Source organism: Ostrinia furnacalis, unplaced genomic scaffold (assembly GCF_004193835.3).
Source record: "Ostrinia furnacalis isolate ACB-3 unplaced genomic scaffold, ASM419383v2 OfSCF0477, whole genome shotgun sequence".
Lineage (NCBI taxonomy): Eukaryota > Metazoa > Arthropoda > Insecta > Lepidoptera > Crambidae > Ostrinia > Ostrinia furnacalis.
This window is the reverse complement of record NW_021130716.1, coordinates 69,354-90,776: the sequence shown is the minus strand read 5'-3', so window position 1 is coordinate 90,776 and position 21,423 is coordinate 69,354. Positions and strand designations below refer to the sequence as shown.

At 34.4% G+C, this 21,423-nt stretch overlaps 1 protein-coding gene across 1 annotated transcript in view; it reads left to right on the top strand.

Moving 5' to 3' along the window:
- Window positions 1-958: 958 nt before the first annotated feature.
- Window positions 959-21,423, top strand: part of LOC114366008 (serine protease inhibitor dipetalogastin) — a 59,002-nt gene continuing 38,537 nt past the window's right edge. Inside the window, exon 1 of the mRNA XM_028322765.1 lies at window positions 959-1,106. Coding sequence (XP_028178566.1) covers window positions 1,055-1,106 — 52 coding nt within the window. The 5' untranslated portion in view covers window positions 959-1,054. The remainder of the gene's footprint in view (window positions 1,107-21,423) is intronic.

Below are 21,423 nucleotides of genomic sequence, written 5' to 3'. Positions count from 1 at the left end.
TAACTCAAGAACGGCTGAACCGATTTAGCTGAAAATTGTCAGGGAGGTAGTTTAGAGCCAGGAGAAGGACATAGGATACTTTTTATCCCGTTCGAAATTAAAAAAAAAGTCTGCTTATTTATTGCCATTAATGCGGAACAAAGTTCGCCGGGTCAGCTAGTTGGGACATAAAATCAATTTGCTTCGCAATAAAAATTAACCGGGTATCCCAACTTGACTATGAGCGGGTGCCTTTTTGTCAGAGGGGCACAAGCAGTTAATTGTCCACTTTTTTATCTCTCTCTGTTTGAATCTATGTCTTGCCTGCTTGTATACCTTTCTTGCAAATAAAAAGTTTTCTATTTTATTCTATTCAACTTAGCCATAAGATTATCTTAAAAAATAATGACTCAATATGCAGATGCACGTCTAAATATACCAAGCAGACTTGTCTGTGCTTAGGCATAAACATAGATATCTGTTGCTACGCCTGGATCTTTCTCACGCACTACTTCTCACGATCAAGTGGATCCATCGAAAGTAATCATATCGCTCTGTTATACTCATGTATCTGGAACATCACATTCTGCGGATTTTTATACATTAAATCCGCATTTTTTAACACTAAACTTAGTGGTGCAATTTTTGCTTATCGATAAAATGTTTTGAGCAAAAGATCGATAATACAACTATCGGTAAAAAAAATGGGTTAAAAAAATGAGTCTTTTCAATCACACGGGTATCGATTGATCCCTAATTTTAACGAACTAAACGAAAAACGAAGTAATTTCGTCTGTTTAAAAAAGCTAGCTAGTATTATTTAGATAATTATAATGACTGATATTGACATGCTAATAGATACATACCTACGTTTAATCTACTTAGTGATAAGCTACGATTGGTTTTATTTTAAAATAGCGTTGTATCAATTTTCAGTTTTCTTTAGACTAATAAATATTTCTTCTTGTTACAGAATCTCACCATGGACGACTGAACACGAATAAAAAGTGCTACCAATAATTTAAGTGAACAAACCAAGACTGATAGTGAATAAAATAAATTTAGTGCCACCACAATGGAGTTTAGGTCACAGTTTTTGGCGACAGCAGCTCTTCTTGTCATAATCGGTAAGTTATTTTGTTTATTCTCTATTTCTAATCATTTCTTGAATATTTTGTCAAGGAGAAAAACAGGATAGTTTTTGTCATCCATGATGCAATGAATAAATGAAATATGAATCCCTATTTTAAGTACGCTTAAGCTTAATGCGTCAGAAATTCTTCCACTTCTATAATGTACCTACATGTATTTTCACTATTTGTAAATTTTTTTGCCTTCAAAAACACCTACAACGTTAAAAACTTCTGTCAAACCAATCGTAAAGTGAAAATACAAAATACTCTCCGTCAAAACTTTATAAAATTATGAAAACAAAATCCATTACTGACACGCATTAAAATGCAATTAACAGTGGGGGAAACAAAAACAAAATAATATATCTGCACGGACAAAATAAAGCTGTTATTTTTAACACAAACCAGCTTTTAATTGGCATTCGATTAACTCCATGTGCAATAGTGTGTTATACTTATCGTTTGGAAATCTATCGATAAATGATAAGGCGTTTTTATCATGTAGTTTAAATTGAAAGTAGAGAATTAAGTGTTTAAGAACGTATAATTAATGTTTAAGTAAATAATCAGAAAAAATATTTAGCAGATTTAAAGGGCGTACGTTTACATTAAATGCTGATTACATCAGCCAATTTGTCTATCCAATCATTCCTTCGTTGCTCCATGAGTAGATTCACGAAAAACCTATCGATATCTCAAAAATATCGAGATTTTCAGCGTCACAACACTAATTTTGAAAATTCACTTTTTAATTACCGAGTAGGTAATTGACCGTAAATAAGGGTTTTGACCCTTATAATAATATCTTCAACAAAGAAACTTAGAAGCAACTTTAGTTTTTGAACTTTTTGATACGTGAGCGAGAGAGCACGTCTTTTTTTAGCTTGTCAGTCATATCAGAGTGCCTGAGAGACTCTGGTTCGCTACTGTAGAATGTTGAAAAAAGGCTTGCCCATCTCGCGTGAACTGTGTAGGCCTGTACCTTTATATGTGGTGTAGCTACTATCATCAAATTACTGTATACAGGGTGTAAAAATGCATTATGAAGTCTGAAACTTTACATTTTGTGTCTCCACACGTTTATATTGATTGATATAAAATGTAGTTTTTACTTCTAACTAGGTAACAAACTGTAATTTATAATTGAGTTAGGCAATAAAAGAAATTTAATACTAAAATAATACTCTAGTCATCTTGGGTCATATTTAAGTACCTATCATGACTCTACTCAATACTGCACTAAAAACTAACCTTAAAGGTTATTCACATACGGTTTATATCTGTGTAAAGTTAGTATTTTTACTTTTTTGCAAAGATAAAGTCATAATGAAGCGCCACACATACCTCTTGCTCACACACTGACCTTTAATTGCGGTAAATAAATAACTGTAAGACGCAAACTTTTTGTGAGATTTTTTGGTTAAAAATTGTGGACAAAAGAAGCGATATTCTTTTGATGAAATTATAGTAGAAAGATAAAAGACATTAGTGAGGTAAAACCAAATAATGATGTCAAAAATATTAAGTACGAATTTACAACATCATGGCAAAAAACAACTATAGTTTTATAAGTATGCCAATTATTTAATGCTGTGAACCAGCATGAAAGAATAACATGTTAACTGTTAGCGTTTGTAATATTATTTAACTTGCCCTATGATCTACTTTTTTTTTTTAAACTGACTTCAGCCAGTTACCAAAAAATTTTCAATTCAATTGAAGACAGAAGCAAACTAGACTAGTTCAGAAACGCATCGCGTGCAAAGAACATCACTTTTATTATATTAAAAGCTCTCGTAAAATGAAAAAAACACTCCTAACGACACGTCTTAATAAAATAATGATAATGACATTCTAACGTAATGATTTTAAACGCTGCATGTGTTTGAAAAGCATTTATCTGATTACTCATTCTATATCATTAAGCCCAGTGTAAATAAATAAGGTAGAGTTAATTTTATAAGTCAGTGTACCTTTTATTAGTAAGGTTCGTGAACCTTATAAGGTTCACTGACTGCTTCAACAATCAGCTTGAGCTAAGCAAAGCTCTACATGACTACAGTAGGTAAAGGTAAAAGTTTTAAAGGAAGCTTTCACAAATGCAGTCGGAGGCATCAAATACTCTTCACCAAATTAAAACTATCACGAATGGCACTATGTTTATTTATTTATTTATACTTTTGCACATAAAACTGTACAGTGGTGGACTTAATGCCAGGTAGCAATCTCAGGTTTATGGGGGCAGATTATGATCAACTAACATTAACTGCTTCGTTCATGTCATCTATGAATGACTCTACATTTGATCAAATTAATAAATATTTCACGTATTTTACACCGGATATATTCGTCAAAACAACACGAAAATCTAATTACCGTCACACTGCATCGATACATGTTAATGATCCATCGATCACTCGCTCGTTAACGGTTATTGACACGCGCGTGCGCGGGATCTATAGATCAATGATCTGGAGGTGTCGTTGTAGGCGCGAGTTTATAACCGACTAGTTTTCCGCCCGCGGCTTCGCCCGTGTGAAATTTTTCGGTTTTTTATATAACCTATAAACCTCAAGGAGCCCAAGACCTTTCCAACGAATGCAAAATAGTGGAAATCGTGCTGGTGGCTAGTGGTTCTGGAGTTATAGCGTCAGGAAGGAAAACCCGACTTATTTTTATATAGTAGATATAGACGGCGGTATATCAAGCTAAAGAAGCTTATGTAGTGGGAATTGGGGTGGTTTTAGAATAATAAAGTATAGTTTGATGTACTGTACAGATACGTACTCTATTTGTAGTGAATAAATTGCAGAAATATTGTGACAATACAATGGAAAACGTTCCTGAGTTTTAGTGAAGAATTTTCTAGAGCCGACCTTTGTGGAAAATTATTTTACGTTTAGTAGATTACATGAAGCGAAAACGTACGACAAATTTCTTATACATACTAAAATAGTCAAGAAGTATCTACATTTTAATGAAATAATTTGAGCACAAAAAGTCATAAAAGTAATTTATTTTATGCTGTTAGACTTTTAAAAAGCTTTATCGAGCGGTGCTACCACTACTTTTGCTACGTTTTTTTTTCTGTCAATTTCAAACTTACTCCATCTTAAATCTGCCCCAATTACCTACATAAAATATTTCAACAACTGACCCTATCTCTCTCCAATTAAAAACAAACCTGTAAAAAATACACGAAACGTTGCCAAAGTTCAACAAGGTTTGCAATAATTTCAGAATATTCAAACAAGACTATGAATATTCCGCAGTATAATGCAATCTGCATTTTAATAACTATAAAAAGTGCCCGGCACAAATAAAACTTGTACCTACATAAAAGGCCGCAGTATTTAGGGTTATAAATACGCGAACATTTATGGGAGTAACTGTATTTTAAGCTTTTTCTCGCTTGCCAAAACGGTAGAGTCTTATATGGGTCACTGGTGACGAACTGAACGGGTTTGACGCAGAATATGCACTCGAAAAATGCGCACTTTTCTATATCAACAGCTATCTGCTTTGCACTGGAGGGAAGTCCAACCTTTACTTCGAACTCCTTAGTTCTTCTGATTAATTTCGATGCGGGTCCAATGACAGTTTAACTTTCCTCTGGGACAAACTTGATCTTCACTGGTTGGGTTTTTATTGGCGGTCAAGCTGTAGATCCTGGCTACACAGGAGTTGCAGCGGTGGGAACGAGAGGTGGGAATAGTGGTCCCGCAAACCCGGGACTATTTCCAGGGGTACTGAACTGAACTACGCACAGTGGGTTATAAGTACAAAATAAGTGAAATTAGACTTTAAAGTCAGGTTTAAGGAAAAATGCACTGTTGTTATTATAAGGCCAGTATGCAAATGATGCTTAAATATAGATCTCGATACTAGAGCAAAGATTCAAGGCAGGTGATTGGTCTGAATAATTAAATTTAACCAAATAGGCTTGGTTAATTTATGATCTAGTGTAAATAAAAAATTACTTCGTTTTTCAATTCTTACGATATTGACTTGACACTTTATTTACTTTCTTTAAATACATAGTTGTTTTTAAAAGAGATTATCCGAAAGGAGATAAAGTACAATTTACTGCTATTCTAAGAATTTTATTTCAATGCAAGTCAAGATCTTAAAGTCTCAGCCTAATAATAAAGATACAAAGTTGTGGTTTCTTCAGCCCACATTGTGGGTTCTAAACCTAGATTTTAGAGTTGCCTCGATTGACCTTGAACGTGTGATTTTTTAAAGCAGGTTAGTCTATATCTCTGAATAACCAAAGTTATAAATTACAATTTAAACAATTTTGCACTTTAAAACAAACGCTTTATGACAAACTCAATAGTAAAAGTAAAATAATTCATGAGAGTTTTTTGACCAATAAATCTCACCCAACACATTGTCAAAACTTGACACGTTTCTTTTGATTAAAAAAAAAAGTAAAGCCGCATCCACACAGTGGTGTAAGTTTGTTCCAAATTTGGCCCCAATTTCAAAATAATACTTCGAAGAGCACTCATTTTGAAGCGCACCTAATGTAACGCACTAAAAGTATTCCTCGAAGTGTATTTTTAGTGGCGCTAAATTGCGGTAGCGTTCAAATATCCAAATGTGGCATAAAATTGTACTACACTTTAATTCCAATGACATTTTTTCCCGTTTTCACGGTCTACTCTTTTTTCATTCCCATCTTTCGTTCTGCCTCAAAAGCATTGGCACTATACTACAACTAGCTCCAGTTAACACAGTACCTACACTGGACGTTAGGAAGGATTTGAGTCCATCTAATACCGGTGCTACACTTTGGGTATATTGGCTCCAAGTTCTATAACTTGGAGCCATTGTAGATCAGATATTGGACAATGTGTGGCGCCAGCATAAGGCTGTCCAAGACTGATACATATCGATATGTTGGCTCTAATACAATAATATCTTTGTGTAAATATGACCAACGTGAAGGCAGCTTAAATTATGTAAATTAAAGTTTATGATGACTTGTGAGAAACGACCGAGTTTTTACTATTCTTAGGCGACGACATTTCTAAGATTGATCGAAAGTCGAATGCTTTTAAATCAAATTTATTTACAGCTCCTAGTTTAAAGAATCTTTATACTTTGATTCTAAAATTATCCTCTACATAATATTATTTTAAATGGATGTAATTGTTCTGAGAATAAATTCGCAAAAATACTCGTATTCTTAAACACAAAGGACATTGGGAACTTTAATATGAGAAAATGCCCCACGGCGGACAAAGATGAAACGTATTTTATTTCAAAGCTTTATACTTGTATGTATATTCACTTAAAGCGCTATGTTGTGAGATAAGGGAATTCTGAGATATGACGANACTAGAAAGTGGACAGTGAGTGATGTGGAGATGTGGACCGCATTCGTACGAGCTATTACAGGGGTCAAGGTCATAGTTAATGTTATGGTCTGTGGACTAGATTTTGTGTTAATTGGCGGTGGACTTAGATCGCGGTTAAGATATGATTGAGACGGTTATTTTTAAAATGGTTTGCCTATTTCTAGGTGTTAGCTGCACTTTGTATCAATTGACGAATAGGATATTTTATTATCTAAGCATAATAAAATTGCTATAATTCTGCATTCTGTTATTGACACTTTTTTCAAAGAAAGCTATTTCAATTATTTAATTTTCATAATACTTTCCCAAACATTTTATTTGCCCTTTTTCAAGACCGCTTTACACGACAAGAAGATGCTTTATATCTAATCAAAAGATTAACGAAATTGATTAAATGTTTTAGCCATGATTCTATACGTAAACAGATGTTAATCAAAAAAAAGAGTTTCATTCATTTGCCCCTTTTACTCCACTGTGTTTTCCAGAACTCTACCTGCAATATTAAAACTAAATACACCATATCTCCTTACTTTAACAGTGCCATTAATTGCCAGGATATTCTGTGCCACTCTGTTTTTGTCCCTACCGTACTACTACTAATTTGTGCGGTGTGTACAAAGAGCTTCAATGGGTAGAATATTTTATCCCACTCTGTGTTTGCTTTTGCTAGCTCTGCTCTTAGCTTAATGTAAATATACCCCTATTCTAGCTCACAGTAATTCGAGCTATCTCGAATGTTAACCCGCATGCCACCACGTGCGAACGCGTTACACTGAACGTGTTTTTTTGCGAACGGTACACTTGCGTACAGGATGTATAAAAAGTGCGGAAAAAGTTTGTGTTGTAATGCGAAATAAGAGTTTGTTAAACTGAACATGTTTTGTATAGTGAGTTTTAATGCAAGAAGGACGTTGTTTAGGGGTACAAAGTTCAAAGATTTCATTTCTCTTGTTCCTGAATTTTTTTGTTTTTATCGCATGCCAACCATTTCGTGTGATACGAGGGCGGCACTGAAAATTTCGGGAATCAAGGAAGTGAAACAACATTACTATTTAAAAATGTATTTATTGCTTTTTAAAGTATTCTCCGCGAAATTTGACACATTTTTCCATACACGAAACCAATCATTGAAGCAACCATTGCATTCGGAAGTTTGGGTCNGATTTTAATATGACTGGAACAGTGGAAATATTCCATTCCCGATACTTTTAGTGCAGCCCTCGTAAGTATTACATACGATAACGATATAGCTTATTATGTGATGATGTAAAAGTCCAACCTTCATTGTTTTTGGTTCATAAGGAAAGTCAATATTTATTTCGCAATGCTAATCATTTCGTCTGATACCTACCTCCAGCGACAGTTTTATTTGCATCTAAATGATTATTGTCATACATCATTCATTCAGGGTGTTATTGATGTCTTCAGTTCTGCAAATTCATATATTTTTTAGCGTAGAGTTTAAAATGATGGCCCTTTGCATCAATATAATAAATAAATAAATATCTTTGGACATTTTACACTGCGCCTCTAGGCCCAAACTTACTTGTACTATGGGTATTAGACAGCTAATAAATAAGTATTTTTCTACCACTTCGGAACAACATATCAGCCGCTGCTGAGAACAAGTGGCCGAAGAAACTCAGTCACGTTTGCTAGTTTTCCGAGACATGGTCTCCAGTTTACTCAATTTTAATTGATTCTGCAAGATATGACTGACCCACTACCACATAGGTTACTTACATTTGTACGTTTAAACTAAATGCTTTAACTCTTGCTAACTAGAAACATAATTCCTTAATATCACTAAGCCTGAGTAATGACAATTTTAATTCGTTCTCAATATAAGAGAACGGTACAAATACAATATTTTATATGTCATAAAATCAAATTAAGTGTCGATGTTAATTGGTAATAAAACGTGACCGTTAATAATTTTTCGATTTATAGTTTAATTTGATTCATTTTGTAAACATAAATTAATGATTTTATGTTAAAGTCGAAGAAATTCAAATTATAGAGCGTAAGTAATTTAAAGTTAACTGTTAAAGTATTTAACAACCATGTATTATACGTGATTAAAATGCAATAAATAATGCCATCAACTGCAGAAAAGAGAGTTCATTCTTGTTCATCTAGCTGCTATAGTATGTAGTATAAATGATAGCTAGTAATTTAGGATCACTTTGTCAACAGCAAAGTGTATTCATTGCCACTGTCCACTTTCTTTCATCATAATTCATGCCACTAAAACCATAGGTACTAAATTAGTATCATTTAGCAAATGTCCGCACACGCACTAATTGGTTGACTTGAGACCCAGCAGAACGAAACGACAGATATTCATTCACTATAGCCTGAACTGATTGAAGACCCATCTAGACCTGAAATAAGAATGAGACAATATCCATCTGATTTCGATGTCTTATAGGTACAGTTATAAATAGGTACTTTAAGATATAATATACATATAGGTACAGTTATAAATAGGTACTTTAAGATAGCAACATAGACGGGACTATTCCCACCTCTCGTTCCCACCACTGCAACTCCTGTGTAGCCAGGATCTACAGCTTGACCGCCACAAAAATCCAACCAATGAAGGTCAAGTTTGTCCCGGGGGAAAGTTAAACTATCATTGGCGAAAACCGACACTAAGGTGACGAACCTTTTCATTCTGCGACTGTACTTTCAACTGTACCATATGCGGAACTTTTCCATAGTTTTAGTATCGTGTATCATTGTTGTTCGTCTCAAACTTGACCTTCACTGGATGTGTTTTTATTGGCGGTCAAGCTGTAATCCTGGCTACACAGGAGTTGCAGCGGTGGGAACGAGTGGTGGGAATAGTCCTGTATTTTCTACCTTTCTATTTATTGTAGCTGAACCGTAAATGTCTTAATTTTATCATAACTACTAATAAAAGGTAAATCTCTATAACCTCATCCTCTGCATAGATCGTAAAGCCATACCTACGTATAACCATAATAAAGCCATGCAAACGTTCTCCCACAGCCATATAAATCTAAATCTCAGTGTGTTGAGAGTTTTCTAATGTGGTTCGCGATCAGGCTCGAGGATCGTTAATTCAATAATCAGTGAACACGAAACCTGCATAGCTCGGGAAGAACAGCCAGGCTATTATTCAGGACAAGTTATAACTAATTCTGGGCGGAGTTGTTCTGCACACAAAGGACCGATTCTANTTGAAACAGGGACGCGCGCGATAAAATTTTTCTGTGACAGACAAAATTCCACGCGGGCGAAGCCGCGGGCGGAAAGCTAGTATTTTATATGTCATAAAATCAAATTAAGTGTCGATGTTAATTGGTAATAAAACGTGACCGTTAATAATTTTTCGATTTATAGTTTAANTGAGACCGCTCGGACACCGAGCCCACAGCGTGGTAGGGGTGGGGTTGCCCGCTCTTTTGTTTTTTAATACTACTACGCTGAATATTGTGTGCGGATTGGGTTGTCGTACAGGGGTACTACATGGTAAAATAAATCTCTTCGGCGAAAACAGGATAATTTAGATCGAACTTCACTTGGTAAGTTCGTTTGATCATTCAATTTAGGATCACTTTGTCAACAGCAAAGTGTATTCATTGCCACTGTCCACTTTCTTTCATCATAATTCATGCCACTAAAACCATAGGTACTAAATTAGTATCATTTNATAGTTTTTATCCCGGTTTTTGAAACAGGGACGCGCGCGATAAAATTTTTCTGTGACAGACAAAATTCCACGCGGGCGAAGCCGCGGGCGGAAAGCTAGTATTTTATATGTCATAAAATCAAATTAAGTGTCGATGTTAATTGGTAATAAAACGTGACCGTTAATAATTTTTCGATTTATAGTTTAATTTGATTCATTTTGTAAACATAAATTAATGATTTTATGTTAAAGTCGAAGAAATTCAAATTATAGAGCGTAAGTAATTTAAAGTTAACTGTTAAAGTATTTAACAACCATGTATTATACGTGATTAAAATGCAATAAATAATGCCATCAACTGCAGAAAAGAGAGTTCATTCTTGTTCATCTAGCTGCTATAGTATGTAGTATAAATGATAGCTAGTAATTTAGGATCACTTTGTCAACAGCAAAGTGTATTCATTGCCACTGTCCACTTTCTTTCATCATAATTCATGCCACTAAAACCATAGGTACTAAATTAGTATCATTTAGCAAATGTCCGCACACGCACTAATTGGTTGACTTGAGACCCAGCAGAACGAAACGACAGATATTCATCCACTTGATTTCGATGTCTTATAGGTACAGTTATAAATAGGCCTTATATGATAGCAACATAGAGTCAAATGTACTTTGAACTGTAGGTACCATATGCGGAACTTTTCCATAGTTTTACTATCGTGTATCATTGTTGTTCGTCTCAAACTTGACCGTCACTGTTTGGGTTATCGGCGGTTGAGCTGAAATGAGCTGTAGATCCTGGCTACACAGGAGTTGCAGCGGTGGGAACGAGAGGAGGGCATTGTGTCTCTTTAGCAGACTGGTTTTACTATACTGCCTATCTTTGAACTCCTCCTCTTCTGATTAATTTCGTTGCGGGTCCAATGACAGTTAACTCTCCCCCGGGACAAACTTGACCTTCACTGGTTGGGTTTTTATGGCGGTCAAGCTGTAATCCTGGCTACACAGGAGTTGCAGCGGTGGGAACGAGTGGTGGGAATAGTCCTGTATTTTCTACCATTCTATTTATTGTAGCTGAACCGTAAATGTCTTAATTTTATCATAACTACTAATAAAAGGTAAATCTCTATAACCTCATCCTCTGCATAGATCGTAAAGCCATACCTACGTATAACCATAATAAAGCCATGCAAACGTTCTCCCACAGCCATAAATCTAAATGTGTGTTGAGAGTTTTCTAATGTGGTTCGCGATCAGGCTCGAGGATCGTTAATTCAATAATCAGTGAACACGAAACCTGCATAGCTCGGGAAGAACAGCCAGGCTATTATTCAGGACAAGTTATAACTAATTCTGGGCGGAGTTGTTCTGTAGACAACACACAAAGGACCGCCTTCTATTCTCAACGGAAAACGGAATGTAGTTTAGATTCGTATTTGATTTGCAATAACATGACTTGAAGATTTCCGAAAATATTTCTCTTAAAAAAGGCTTTTAAGGAGCCTTCTTATTATTCTTCCTTTCAATTCTCTCGATATCTTGTAGTTTCCTTTAGATTGGGGTTTAACTACTATACTAAAGAAACATCGTATAAAAGTCTGTCACGAAGAAAATAAGACTAACTGGTAATGATCAACTACGATTCAAATGCTTTTTCAATGGTAGGTCGGTTTTAAACTAAGTATAAGAATTGGTCTGGCTGTTCTATCATGAACTGTGGTGAATTAATTAACCAGAGGATATTAATAAATGATCTGTCGATTATTTTATTGGATGCGGCAAAATTTATATTATTGAGCTGTTACAATCGGAAATAGGAAGGCATAAAGTCAGATGTTAATTATGTATCTGTCAATTATAATATTATTTATGAACTGATAATGTGTGTGATAAATTGCATATGGCTAGATTAAACATGACAAATGGAGTTAGATTTTTAATATTTTTATTTTGAGTTAGTAAAAATTAAGCAATATTAATAACCTGTGTAACAATTTATTAAATGGATACTGTAAAGATTTTGTAAAAAAAATACATTAATCTACTTGAAAACGGAATGACTCCCTATAGTTATTATTTGACTTTTAGTTTTAAACTTAAAATTCATTTATAGATGAACTACACTGAAATGTCCCACCGACGACATTGACAGAAGGGCGCTACCATCTTCGTGCAACTATAAGGTTTCCACCGTGGCAAAAGTCGGAACTAGCGACCCGCTATTGACGGTGGGCCCCCTGTCAGTGTCAAATAAAGGACAGTTCAGTGTAGTTCATTACTGTAATTAGACCCACAGACATTTTAAAATCATAAACAAAATAATACAAAAGAATTAAGAAGGCCGCTACCAATCGATCGACATGGAAATCATTGGGGGAGGCGTAAATGTTCAGCAGTGGACGTCCTATGGCTGAAATGATGATGAATGAAAAAAAAAATGTGTTTAAACGCCCATTTTGTTGCACAATTGCACCTATTTTTACCCCAAAAGATGACTGCGTTTAACCTGACGTGTCATCGACTCTACACAACACTAATATTCAGCAAAAACACCTCTAAAACTGAGCATACCTTATACAAAAATGTCCACGGCATGCGCAGGCATGCAACGGTTACAAAACAAAGCGAATCCTCGGCACACACGCAACGCATATTTGAGCAGAAATAGCACATAAAATCGCTTAAACTGTTGAATTTTAATACAACAACATTCGTGTACACAATACTGAATCAATTGCAAACCAACGCGGTGGTTCTCTTGCTGCGTTTCAGCCAAATGACTGCCACTGCTGGACAAAGACCTCCCCTTGTCTCTTGCTTGCATTTTTATAATTTCCTTCTTTCTTGTTTACTATAAAGGTGAGTATAAACTAGAGCATTTTCTCGAGCATTTCGATGTAATGTAACGTTCTTACAAATGGTACAATACAGGTAAAATGTACGACGTTTGGTTCGTGAAAGGGTGATACACTAGAACATATAGAGCGGCTCGTTCTGTTACAGGTAAATGCTCTAGAGCAGGGTTTCCCAATTTTTTTTTGCCAAGGAACCCTAATTGATTATACTTTTCCTAGCGGAACCCCCGTACTACTCTGCCCGCACGCCCTTGTGCGTAAACAAGTCGGTGCGAGCGAACAACGTCGGTCACGAAAAGTGGGATAATATTTTTTACGGAACCCTTGCGGCCGGAACCCCAGGGTTCCGTGGACCACCATTCGGGAACCGCTGCTCTAGAGTCCAGTCTATACTCACCTTAATATTATTATATTGTTGCTTCACAAGTACAAAGTTCATCATCATCATCAGGTCATTTAGTCTCTACTATAAGAGGATGACCCTCTTTAATTTCTCTATGAAGATTTGCTCTACACTCGCTATGCCAGCCAGACGAGGGAGACGATTAGGGATGCCTCTAGAAATCTACGGGAATATTCCTATGCGGAAATCACCGCGCTAAATCTTTAAGAACTTTAAAAAAATATACGTTGTCTATGTCTTTAATTAATAGTCGTAGTTCTGTCCCTGCCCTCTCAGTGAGGGAGAACCCAGCGAAAAACTTTTGACCAAAAAAAAGCCTTATTTGACTTTAGATATTTTTTCTGTGTCCGCTATTTAGAAAAAAAAAACTGCCATGTAATAAGGGTAGAGAAAAACAAAGCTTCTTTTGCATTTTACTAGCATGATTTTGCACATCTATTTTCAACTGCTATGGTCAAGCGCAGAAGTAAGTCATCTCCAGCTTTCTCTAAGATTTACATTAGTTTTGACATAAATCGACCGGTGTACACCATGAAATGTATAACGGAATACGAGTTTATGCTAGTAGAAAACATTACAAAACTATTTATAATCTTCGAATGGTCGTAAATCATTGTCCGACCCAGTTTGTGAAGTCGGGACGCATCATAGAAGTACTTTCTATTGATTTTAAACTTGAATGTCCAGTTATGATTTACTTTGTTGCGGGTAGACAAGTTTAAGGTTAAACAAACGTTTATGTTTTATGATTCAAATTAAAGTAACTTTAATTTAATTTGTTTCAGGTACGTAAACAACAGTGATTTAACGGAGAGCAGTGGCTATGATGTAAGAATGTAAGATTTGGTTTTAACCATCAACCCTCTTTTTCTACTAACAAACTGTAACACAATTTCTTTGGCGTTTTAGTGATGGGTTTTTGTCCCTCATACTGCAATGAAGCTTTTAGATTTTTGGAAAGGAAGATTCAAAATCGTAAGGTCTTTAAATCCTACCACTTCTTTGAGTGATTAACATTATTTGACCTTTTGGTGCATTCTGTCTTCCTTTGTTTTCATCAGGATAACAAGGACAGAAAATCTCTAGTGAAAATGTTAATAAAGAAAAATAAAATAAAATAAAATAATATAGAACATCTTTTGTTTTTAAAAGATAATTATTTCAGACACCATAAAACTTGATTATCAATCTAGAACAATGTTATCAGAACAAACTATTCCAATGATTTATCATAAGAATAAAGCATGAAAAGTAAGAGTCGATGAATCTAGAACATTTGCAGTCGTATACGTAGATCATATCGTAACTAATTGACCAATCATCATGTCCAATGATGTAAAACCCAAGAAAGTAGATTCCTCATAGTTTTTTCCTGTTCTTATTTAAAATAATGATGCATAAAGAAAAGTTTATTTGCGTTATTGCTTTGTAATTGATATCAACGATATAATCTTGATGTATGGATTCAATAAGGATATGGGTGCGGGTAATTACAAACGCGAAGTGACCATCAAGTTTCTTTTAAATGTCCATTATTCACGTAGTATTAATAATTATGACTTAAACACTTTAAAATATTGAATGTTCTAATTGAGTTGTAATAAGAGACTGTATTCTACTCGTAATTAACAATCATAATATTAATAACGGTATTAACCCATTGTGCTATAAATACGAGTAGCATATTAGTGTTACTTTCAGCATTTGTATCTGTTGTGATAAATTTCATAATAGTAAGTACTTCAATCTAACGATATTATTGAAAATTGGTGTCAAACCTGCATAAGATACCATCGCTGTCTTTAATCTATTATGTTTCTAATAAGCAACAACCTAATGGGATACTAACATCTTGTATCAGCCTAGTATCGTTTTTACGATCTTAATTAATCAATCATGACCCAAACAAGGTGGATTTAACACTATCTAATAGTCTTCGTCAAGGCTCTCTATTCGGGCCACTTTTCTATGTTATTGACTTTTTATTACCAATAAAGTAGTGTAGCGTAGAACTCATTAAATAATTAAAGCAAGTGATAGGCTTTACTAAAATAGAGCCTTTTACGGCCACTAATTGGGCTCCAGAAGCAATTACGTCTTCGACGGAGGAGTTTACACGCCTCGGTTATATTCTTATGGTTAATCACAGGGTACTGTAAAGAGATTCAGGTGAAAGTAAGATATTGTAAATTGCATCTACTAAAAAGGAACTTGTCTTGTTAGTTATAATGTAACACCTACTTCAGACCAAAGATAAGATGACATTTTAAGAAGCTTTTTCGGTTTTCAAATAACATGAAAATATTAGCGACAGACCTGCTATTTCGCTCACCCATTTTCGATTGCTAATAAGAATGACAGAGGCGAGTAGAGCCGATGACAAAGTAAAACAAATGATTGTGTTTATTAACTGCTTGTTTTTTGTTCGACTATTTAAAGTTACATTTTAAAATAGCAATTTGTTGTTGTAGAAAAAAACCGAAGTAGTGTTACATTTAACGTATTTTTGTGTTCGTATAAATTAAGGATTATCTAAATTGACATCCATTTGGATCTTAATTTTGGTTCGGGCAAACTTGACTCCTATTTCCACATTAATGGATAAAACATCCTTTTAATTAATGTAACGGTTTAGCTGTGATATTTCACATAGTTCATCTATGCCAAATGAGCCAAAATATGAATATTCATGGAATTTAACACCACCGATCCAATGCAAATTGGCTTTTATCTGGCCCATCTTAATTCGGTGGTGTTGCTATATATCATTCAGATTTATTGACAAAGTTTGTTAATTTGTTGCCAGTGTTGATATTAATCGCGTATGTGTAGTGTGTAATTGCTTTATGATACATGGATAGTACAATATTATGTTTATTAACAGCATTATTATACTGTGTGGCATGCATATTATTGATACTAGCAATAGAAGTGTAATCAACCTACTTTTCGGATTTCTATTACAGTCATATTATTATTCAAATGTATGTTTTCTTTTGCATGTTTAATTTTGTAATTATTTTATTGTTATTCGCCTGGCTAGCCACCATGATAAGTTTATCGTTGAGAACATTGTGGTGTATCGGCAGTTGGAGGTAAGATAGCCAGTTTCTCTGTGGTTGAGGATTCTGGGTGAAGCTCGCTTCCACCTTCGTCCTGATCATCACTTTCCATCATATGAGACGCAGACCAAGAGCTTCTCCGTTGTGAATAAATCTTAACTTTTTAAATATGCGTCCCCACATTGAGTACCTACCATGTTATGTTGCCAGATTGTTAAGAACATTGCAGGCTTGAATCGATCGGTTTAAGTCAAAAATAAAAATGATTCTGTCTCGTAGGGCACGTTGCTGTCGTCGGGTTGATTATGCCATATCAGATATTAACATGTGAATGAGAAGCTTAGTTTTCTTCTTTTAAATATTTCCACTATAATTATTTTCATTCACATTATGCATAGTCTAACCTATAATTTGAGCCTAGGTCAAAACCCCAAGCAATGAGGCGGAATGGAAGCGCTGAACCATATAAATTATATGCCCCAGAGGTCAATGCCGATTAATTACTTTTTCTGGGAAAATACTGAATGGGCGACTGAGTTTCATAACCTACTAGCTTCCTGTGACTCCGCCCTACATAATTCTTAATGTGTAATTAAATTACTCTTTAAACAATGTAACATTCGATTCCGATTATATGTAATTATCACTTCGTTTTGTCCTTTTAAAATATGTAAGCTTAAAAATAGTACTATTTGAGTAAAAAATCTTTTGATAGAGTTACATTTTCTTAAAGCTAAATGATGAACATTTTTATTGTGAGCTGAAATTTTGTAATTTTCATTGTAGGTAATTATCGTTACAGTAGACAAGTACCTCAGAATACATTTATGTTTCAAAATAGCACACGTACTTATACAATACATAACTGTACCCAAACTACTGAAGGTAAAATTAACTCTATACAAAAATTTCGCACTCACATCTGTGAATCAAGATTACAGTGCAGTTGTATTCAAAATCAGTTCATTGTGAGAATATCAAAACTTCATAAATCAAAGATATCAATATTAATCATATCAGATCTGTCTCTAAAAATAAACCACAGAAAAAATATGATTGACAAGGGTCGCGTAAAGTTCGATGACCATATACTTTAAACATGTTCAATTTTATTGATATTTTAAGTTCAAATATTTGTTATTGATTCAAAAGCTTTTTAAGGAATGTTCTTTGTTTCAAATTGTAAATGGTTATCGTCTGAAAAAGAGACATCAAATAAAATTTTTATGTCATCCTTGTTTGGGTTATTATAAAGTAAATAGGTACGAAAAGGAAATAAAATAATGTTTTTCTTGTAATTTATAATACAGAAAAGAATCTCGTTATTGAAATCAAGCTGTCATCATCATTAAGAACTTTTGTGTAATCAAACTGGAAAGTTTGTAACAACTCAAAAATTATATAATAACTATACTTAAACCCTTTTTTGTGTACAAGAATCTTTGTAAAGGTTGGCGTACACGTACACGCGATCCAGGAACAAACGAGTCCTTAATATAGTTCCAAAATACTGGACTGTCCTGTCGATGACATTGACAGTGGGGCACCGTCAATACTGGATCGCTGGTTCAGATTTTTGCCATGTTNGGAATTATCTAACGGTAAGAATAGTCAAATTTGTCAAAACATCAAATATGTGCAGACTGAACTGACCACGCATCCTTGTCATCAATATAGTCTCGAACCTTGTAGTACCCTTTGGACATAAGGGTATTTTTTTATATGTATCTTAAATTTGTTTATTGGCAATTCGATAAGGTTGTGTGGTATTTTGTTAAATGTAATTATCACTTCGTTTTGTCCTTTTCAAATATGTAGGTAAGCATAAAAATATTTTGATAAAGTTACATTATTTTTCTCAAAGCTAAAATGATGATTGGAAATCATGGTTCTCAAAACCAAGCCGTTACCATAATAAAAGAAGAAGAAGAAATGATGATTGTCAACAAACATTTTTATTGTGAGCTGAAATTTTGTAATTTTCATTGTAGGTAATTATGGTTACAGTCGACAAGTACCTCAGAATACATTTATGTTTCAAAATAGCACACGTACTTATACAATACATAACTTTACCCAAACTACTGAAGGTAAAATTAACTCTATACAAAAATTTCGCACTCACATCTGTGAATCAAGATTACAGTGCAGTTGTATTCAAAATCAGTTAATTGTGAGAATATCAAAACTTCATAAATTAAAGACACCAATAATAATCATAATATCAGATCTGTCTCTAAAAATAAACCACAGAAAAAATATGATTGACAAGGGTCGCGTAAAGTTCGATGACCATATACTTTAAACATGTTCGATGTTATTGATATTTCAAGTTCAAATATTTGTTATTGATTCAAAAGCTTTTTAAGGAATATTCTTTGTTTCAAATTGCAAATGGTTATCGCCTTAAAAAGATCCATCAAATAAATGTATCCTTGTTTGGGTTATTAAGTAAATAGGTACGAAAAGAAAACAGAATAATATTTTTCTTCTTGGTAATTTCTTTGCAGAAAAAATATTCGTTATTAAAATCAAGCTGTCATCATCATTACGAACTTTTGTGTAATCAAACTGGAAAGTTTGTAACAACTCAAAAATTTATTTAACAACTATACTTAAACCCTTTTTTGTGCACAAGAATCTTTGTAAAGGTTGGCGTACACACACACGCGATCCAGGAACAAACGAGTCCTTAATAAGAAATGGTTCTCAAGTGTAGGAACGGGCTACCCTACCTCATGCTGCCAAAACGTTGTGTAAAAAAATTTACTCATAAAGCACGATGTTGTTTCATGAAGTACTCCATAGGGACTAAAATTCATGAAATTATGCACAGTTTCTCATCATCCACGCGTCCCTACTTCGAACCGTCGCGTTTTCGAGAAATCAAGCGTTGCCCACCCTGTTTATTGAAATCTATTCAGATTTATAATTTATGAGTGAAAAGGCAACGAATGTACAGAGCAACGATTGTACATAGGTAATTATAATTCGTATGGATTCATGTAACAACATAATATCCGCATTTAATGTGACGGATTACCGGAAGAAAAAGTTAAGTGAACCTTGAAAGGTTTATTGTGAACAATAAATCAATTAATTATTTTTACTGTCAATAACGAGTTAAAGTTACATATTTTTTAGACACCTGAAAAATTTATTAGTAAGTAAGATTATGAGTAAATAAGCGGTTTACGGTTTACGAGGTATTAAAAAAAAACTACTTACTAGATCTCGTTCAAAACAATTTTCGTTGGTAGTTTTTATAGTAATGTACATCATATTTTATGTCTTTTTTTAGATTTTTAATTTTCTTATTTTAGAAGTTTGAGGGGGGGACCCAACTTTTTTCCACTTTGGAAGCGTCTGTCACGCAAACTATTCGGTTTAGAAAAAAAATGTTTTAGAAACCTCGATATCATTTTTGAAGACCTGTCCAAAGATACACGTACCTATGTGTTTAATGAAAAAAAATTTTTTGAGTTTCAGTTCTAAGTATGGGGAGCCCCCAATATTTATTATTATTTTTTTTATTTTTGCATCAAAATCTTAATGCGGTTCACCAAATACATCTACCTACCAAGTTTGAACAGTATAGCTCTTATAGTTTCGGAAAAAAATCGCTGTGACATACGGACGGACAGACGGACGGACGGACGGACGGACGGACAGACAGACAGATAGACATGACGAATCTATAAGGGTTCAATTTTTTGCCATTTGGCTACGGAACCCTAAAAAATGACGTAGGTAGGTAAATTTTATTATCTTCATAAAAATGGTTTACAAAAAATACATGGCATATCTATCTAAATATCTATCAAGGCTTCCATCTTCGGCTTGATCGTCACTTACCATCAGGTGAGATACAGGCCAAGAGCTTCCTCGTTGTGGATAAAAAAAATAAAACTCAAAGGTGACTGACTGACTGACTGACATAGTGATCTATCAACGCACAGCCCAAACCACTGGACGCTGCATGCCTTTCAGCCCGATTCGTCCAGTGGTTTGGGCTGTGCGTTGATAGATCACTATGTCAGTCAGTCACCTTTGAGTTATGTATATTTAAAAGATTTAAAGGCTACTTAAGAGCAAATTTTTAAAGTTATTTTCTATTAGTCTTTTATTTTTTTTATTTAAATGTTTGAGGATAATAATATTTTGTAAACCCTATTTTCAATAGTCCATGCAAATAAATAAATTTTGACTTTGACTTTGACACGGTTGGTCAGTGTGCGTTCACCTTATCCCCAGAGCCTTAGACAAGGACGACGCGTGGGAAAGGGACAACAAACGGATATACCGTAAGCCCCAGATCCAAGATCGTTTCTCAGTACCGATTTTGTTTTGAAGGGTTGATGGGTACATGCCGATTGCGCCGGCAAAGGTGCCTTGATCAATGTGGTTTTTATTTTTATTTTATTCACTGTAATTGAATGGTAAAAATAGCTCTTTGGTGTTGATTTGCAATCGTCTTGCTTTATTTTATTATCTACCTATCTCATCTGTATCAAAATCTTATCTTATCTATTTTCTCATGCTTACCAATTGACAAAATTTAAAGAAAAGAATATTATAACTAATGCCCGTTTTCACCATCAATTCTTAATTTTTAAGCGACTCCTATGGTAACGCAGGAGTTTCATAGGGGCCACTTAAAAAATAGGGATTGATGGTGAAAACGGGCATAAATAAAGCTCCTAATAGTCAGTGCCTAGACTTACTACCAGTATTAAGTACTGTAACTGATTTGACGTTCATAAGTGCCACTTGTGGACTAAATTGAATAAATATTTTTGATTTTGATTGATCAAGTCACGTAGAACTTCGGGGTCTAGCCAAAATGACAGCAGTGTGCTTGTTAATTTCGAAATCGCTTCATGAATCCAAGATACATATAAAAGCTGGAGCCAAACGATCACTGTAAAATTTGTATCTTTGTATGGAGTATTATTTTAAAGCAT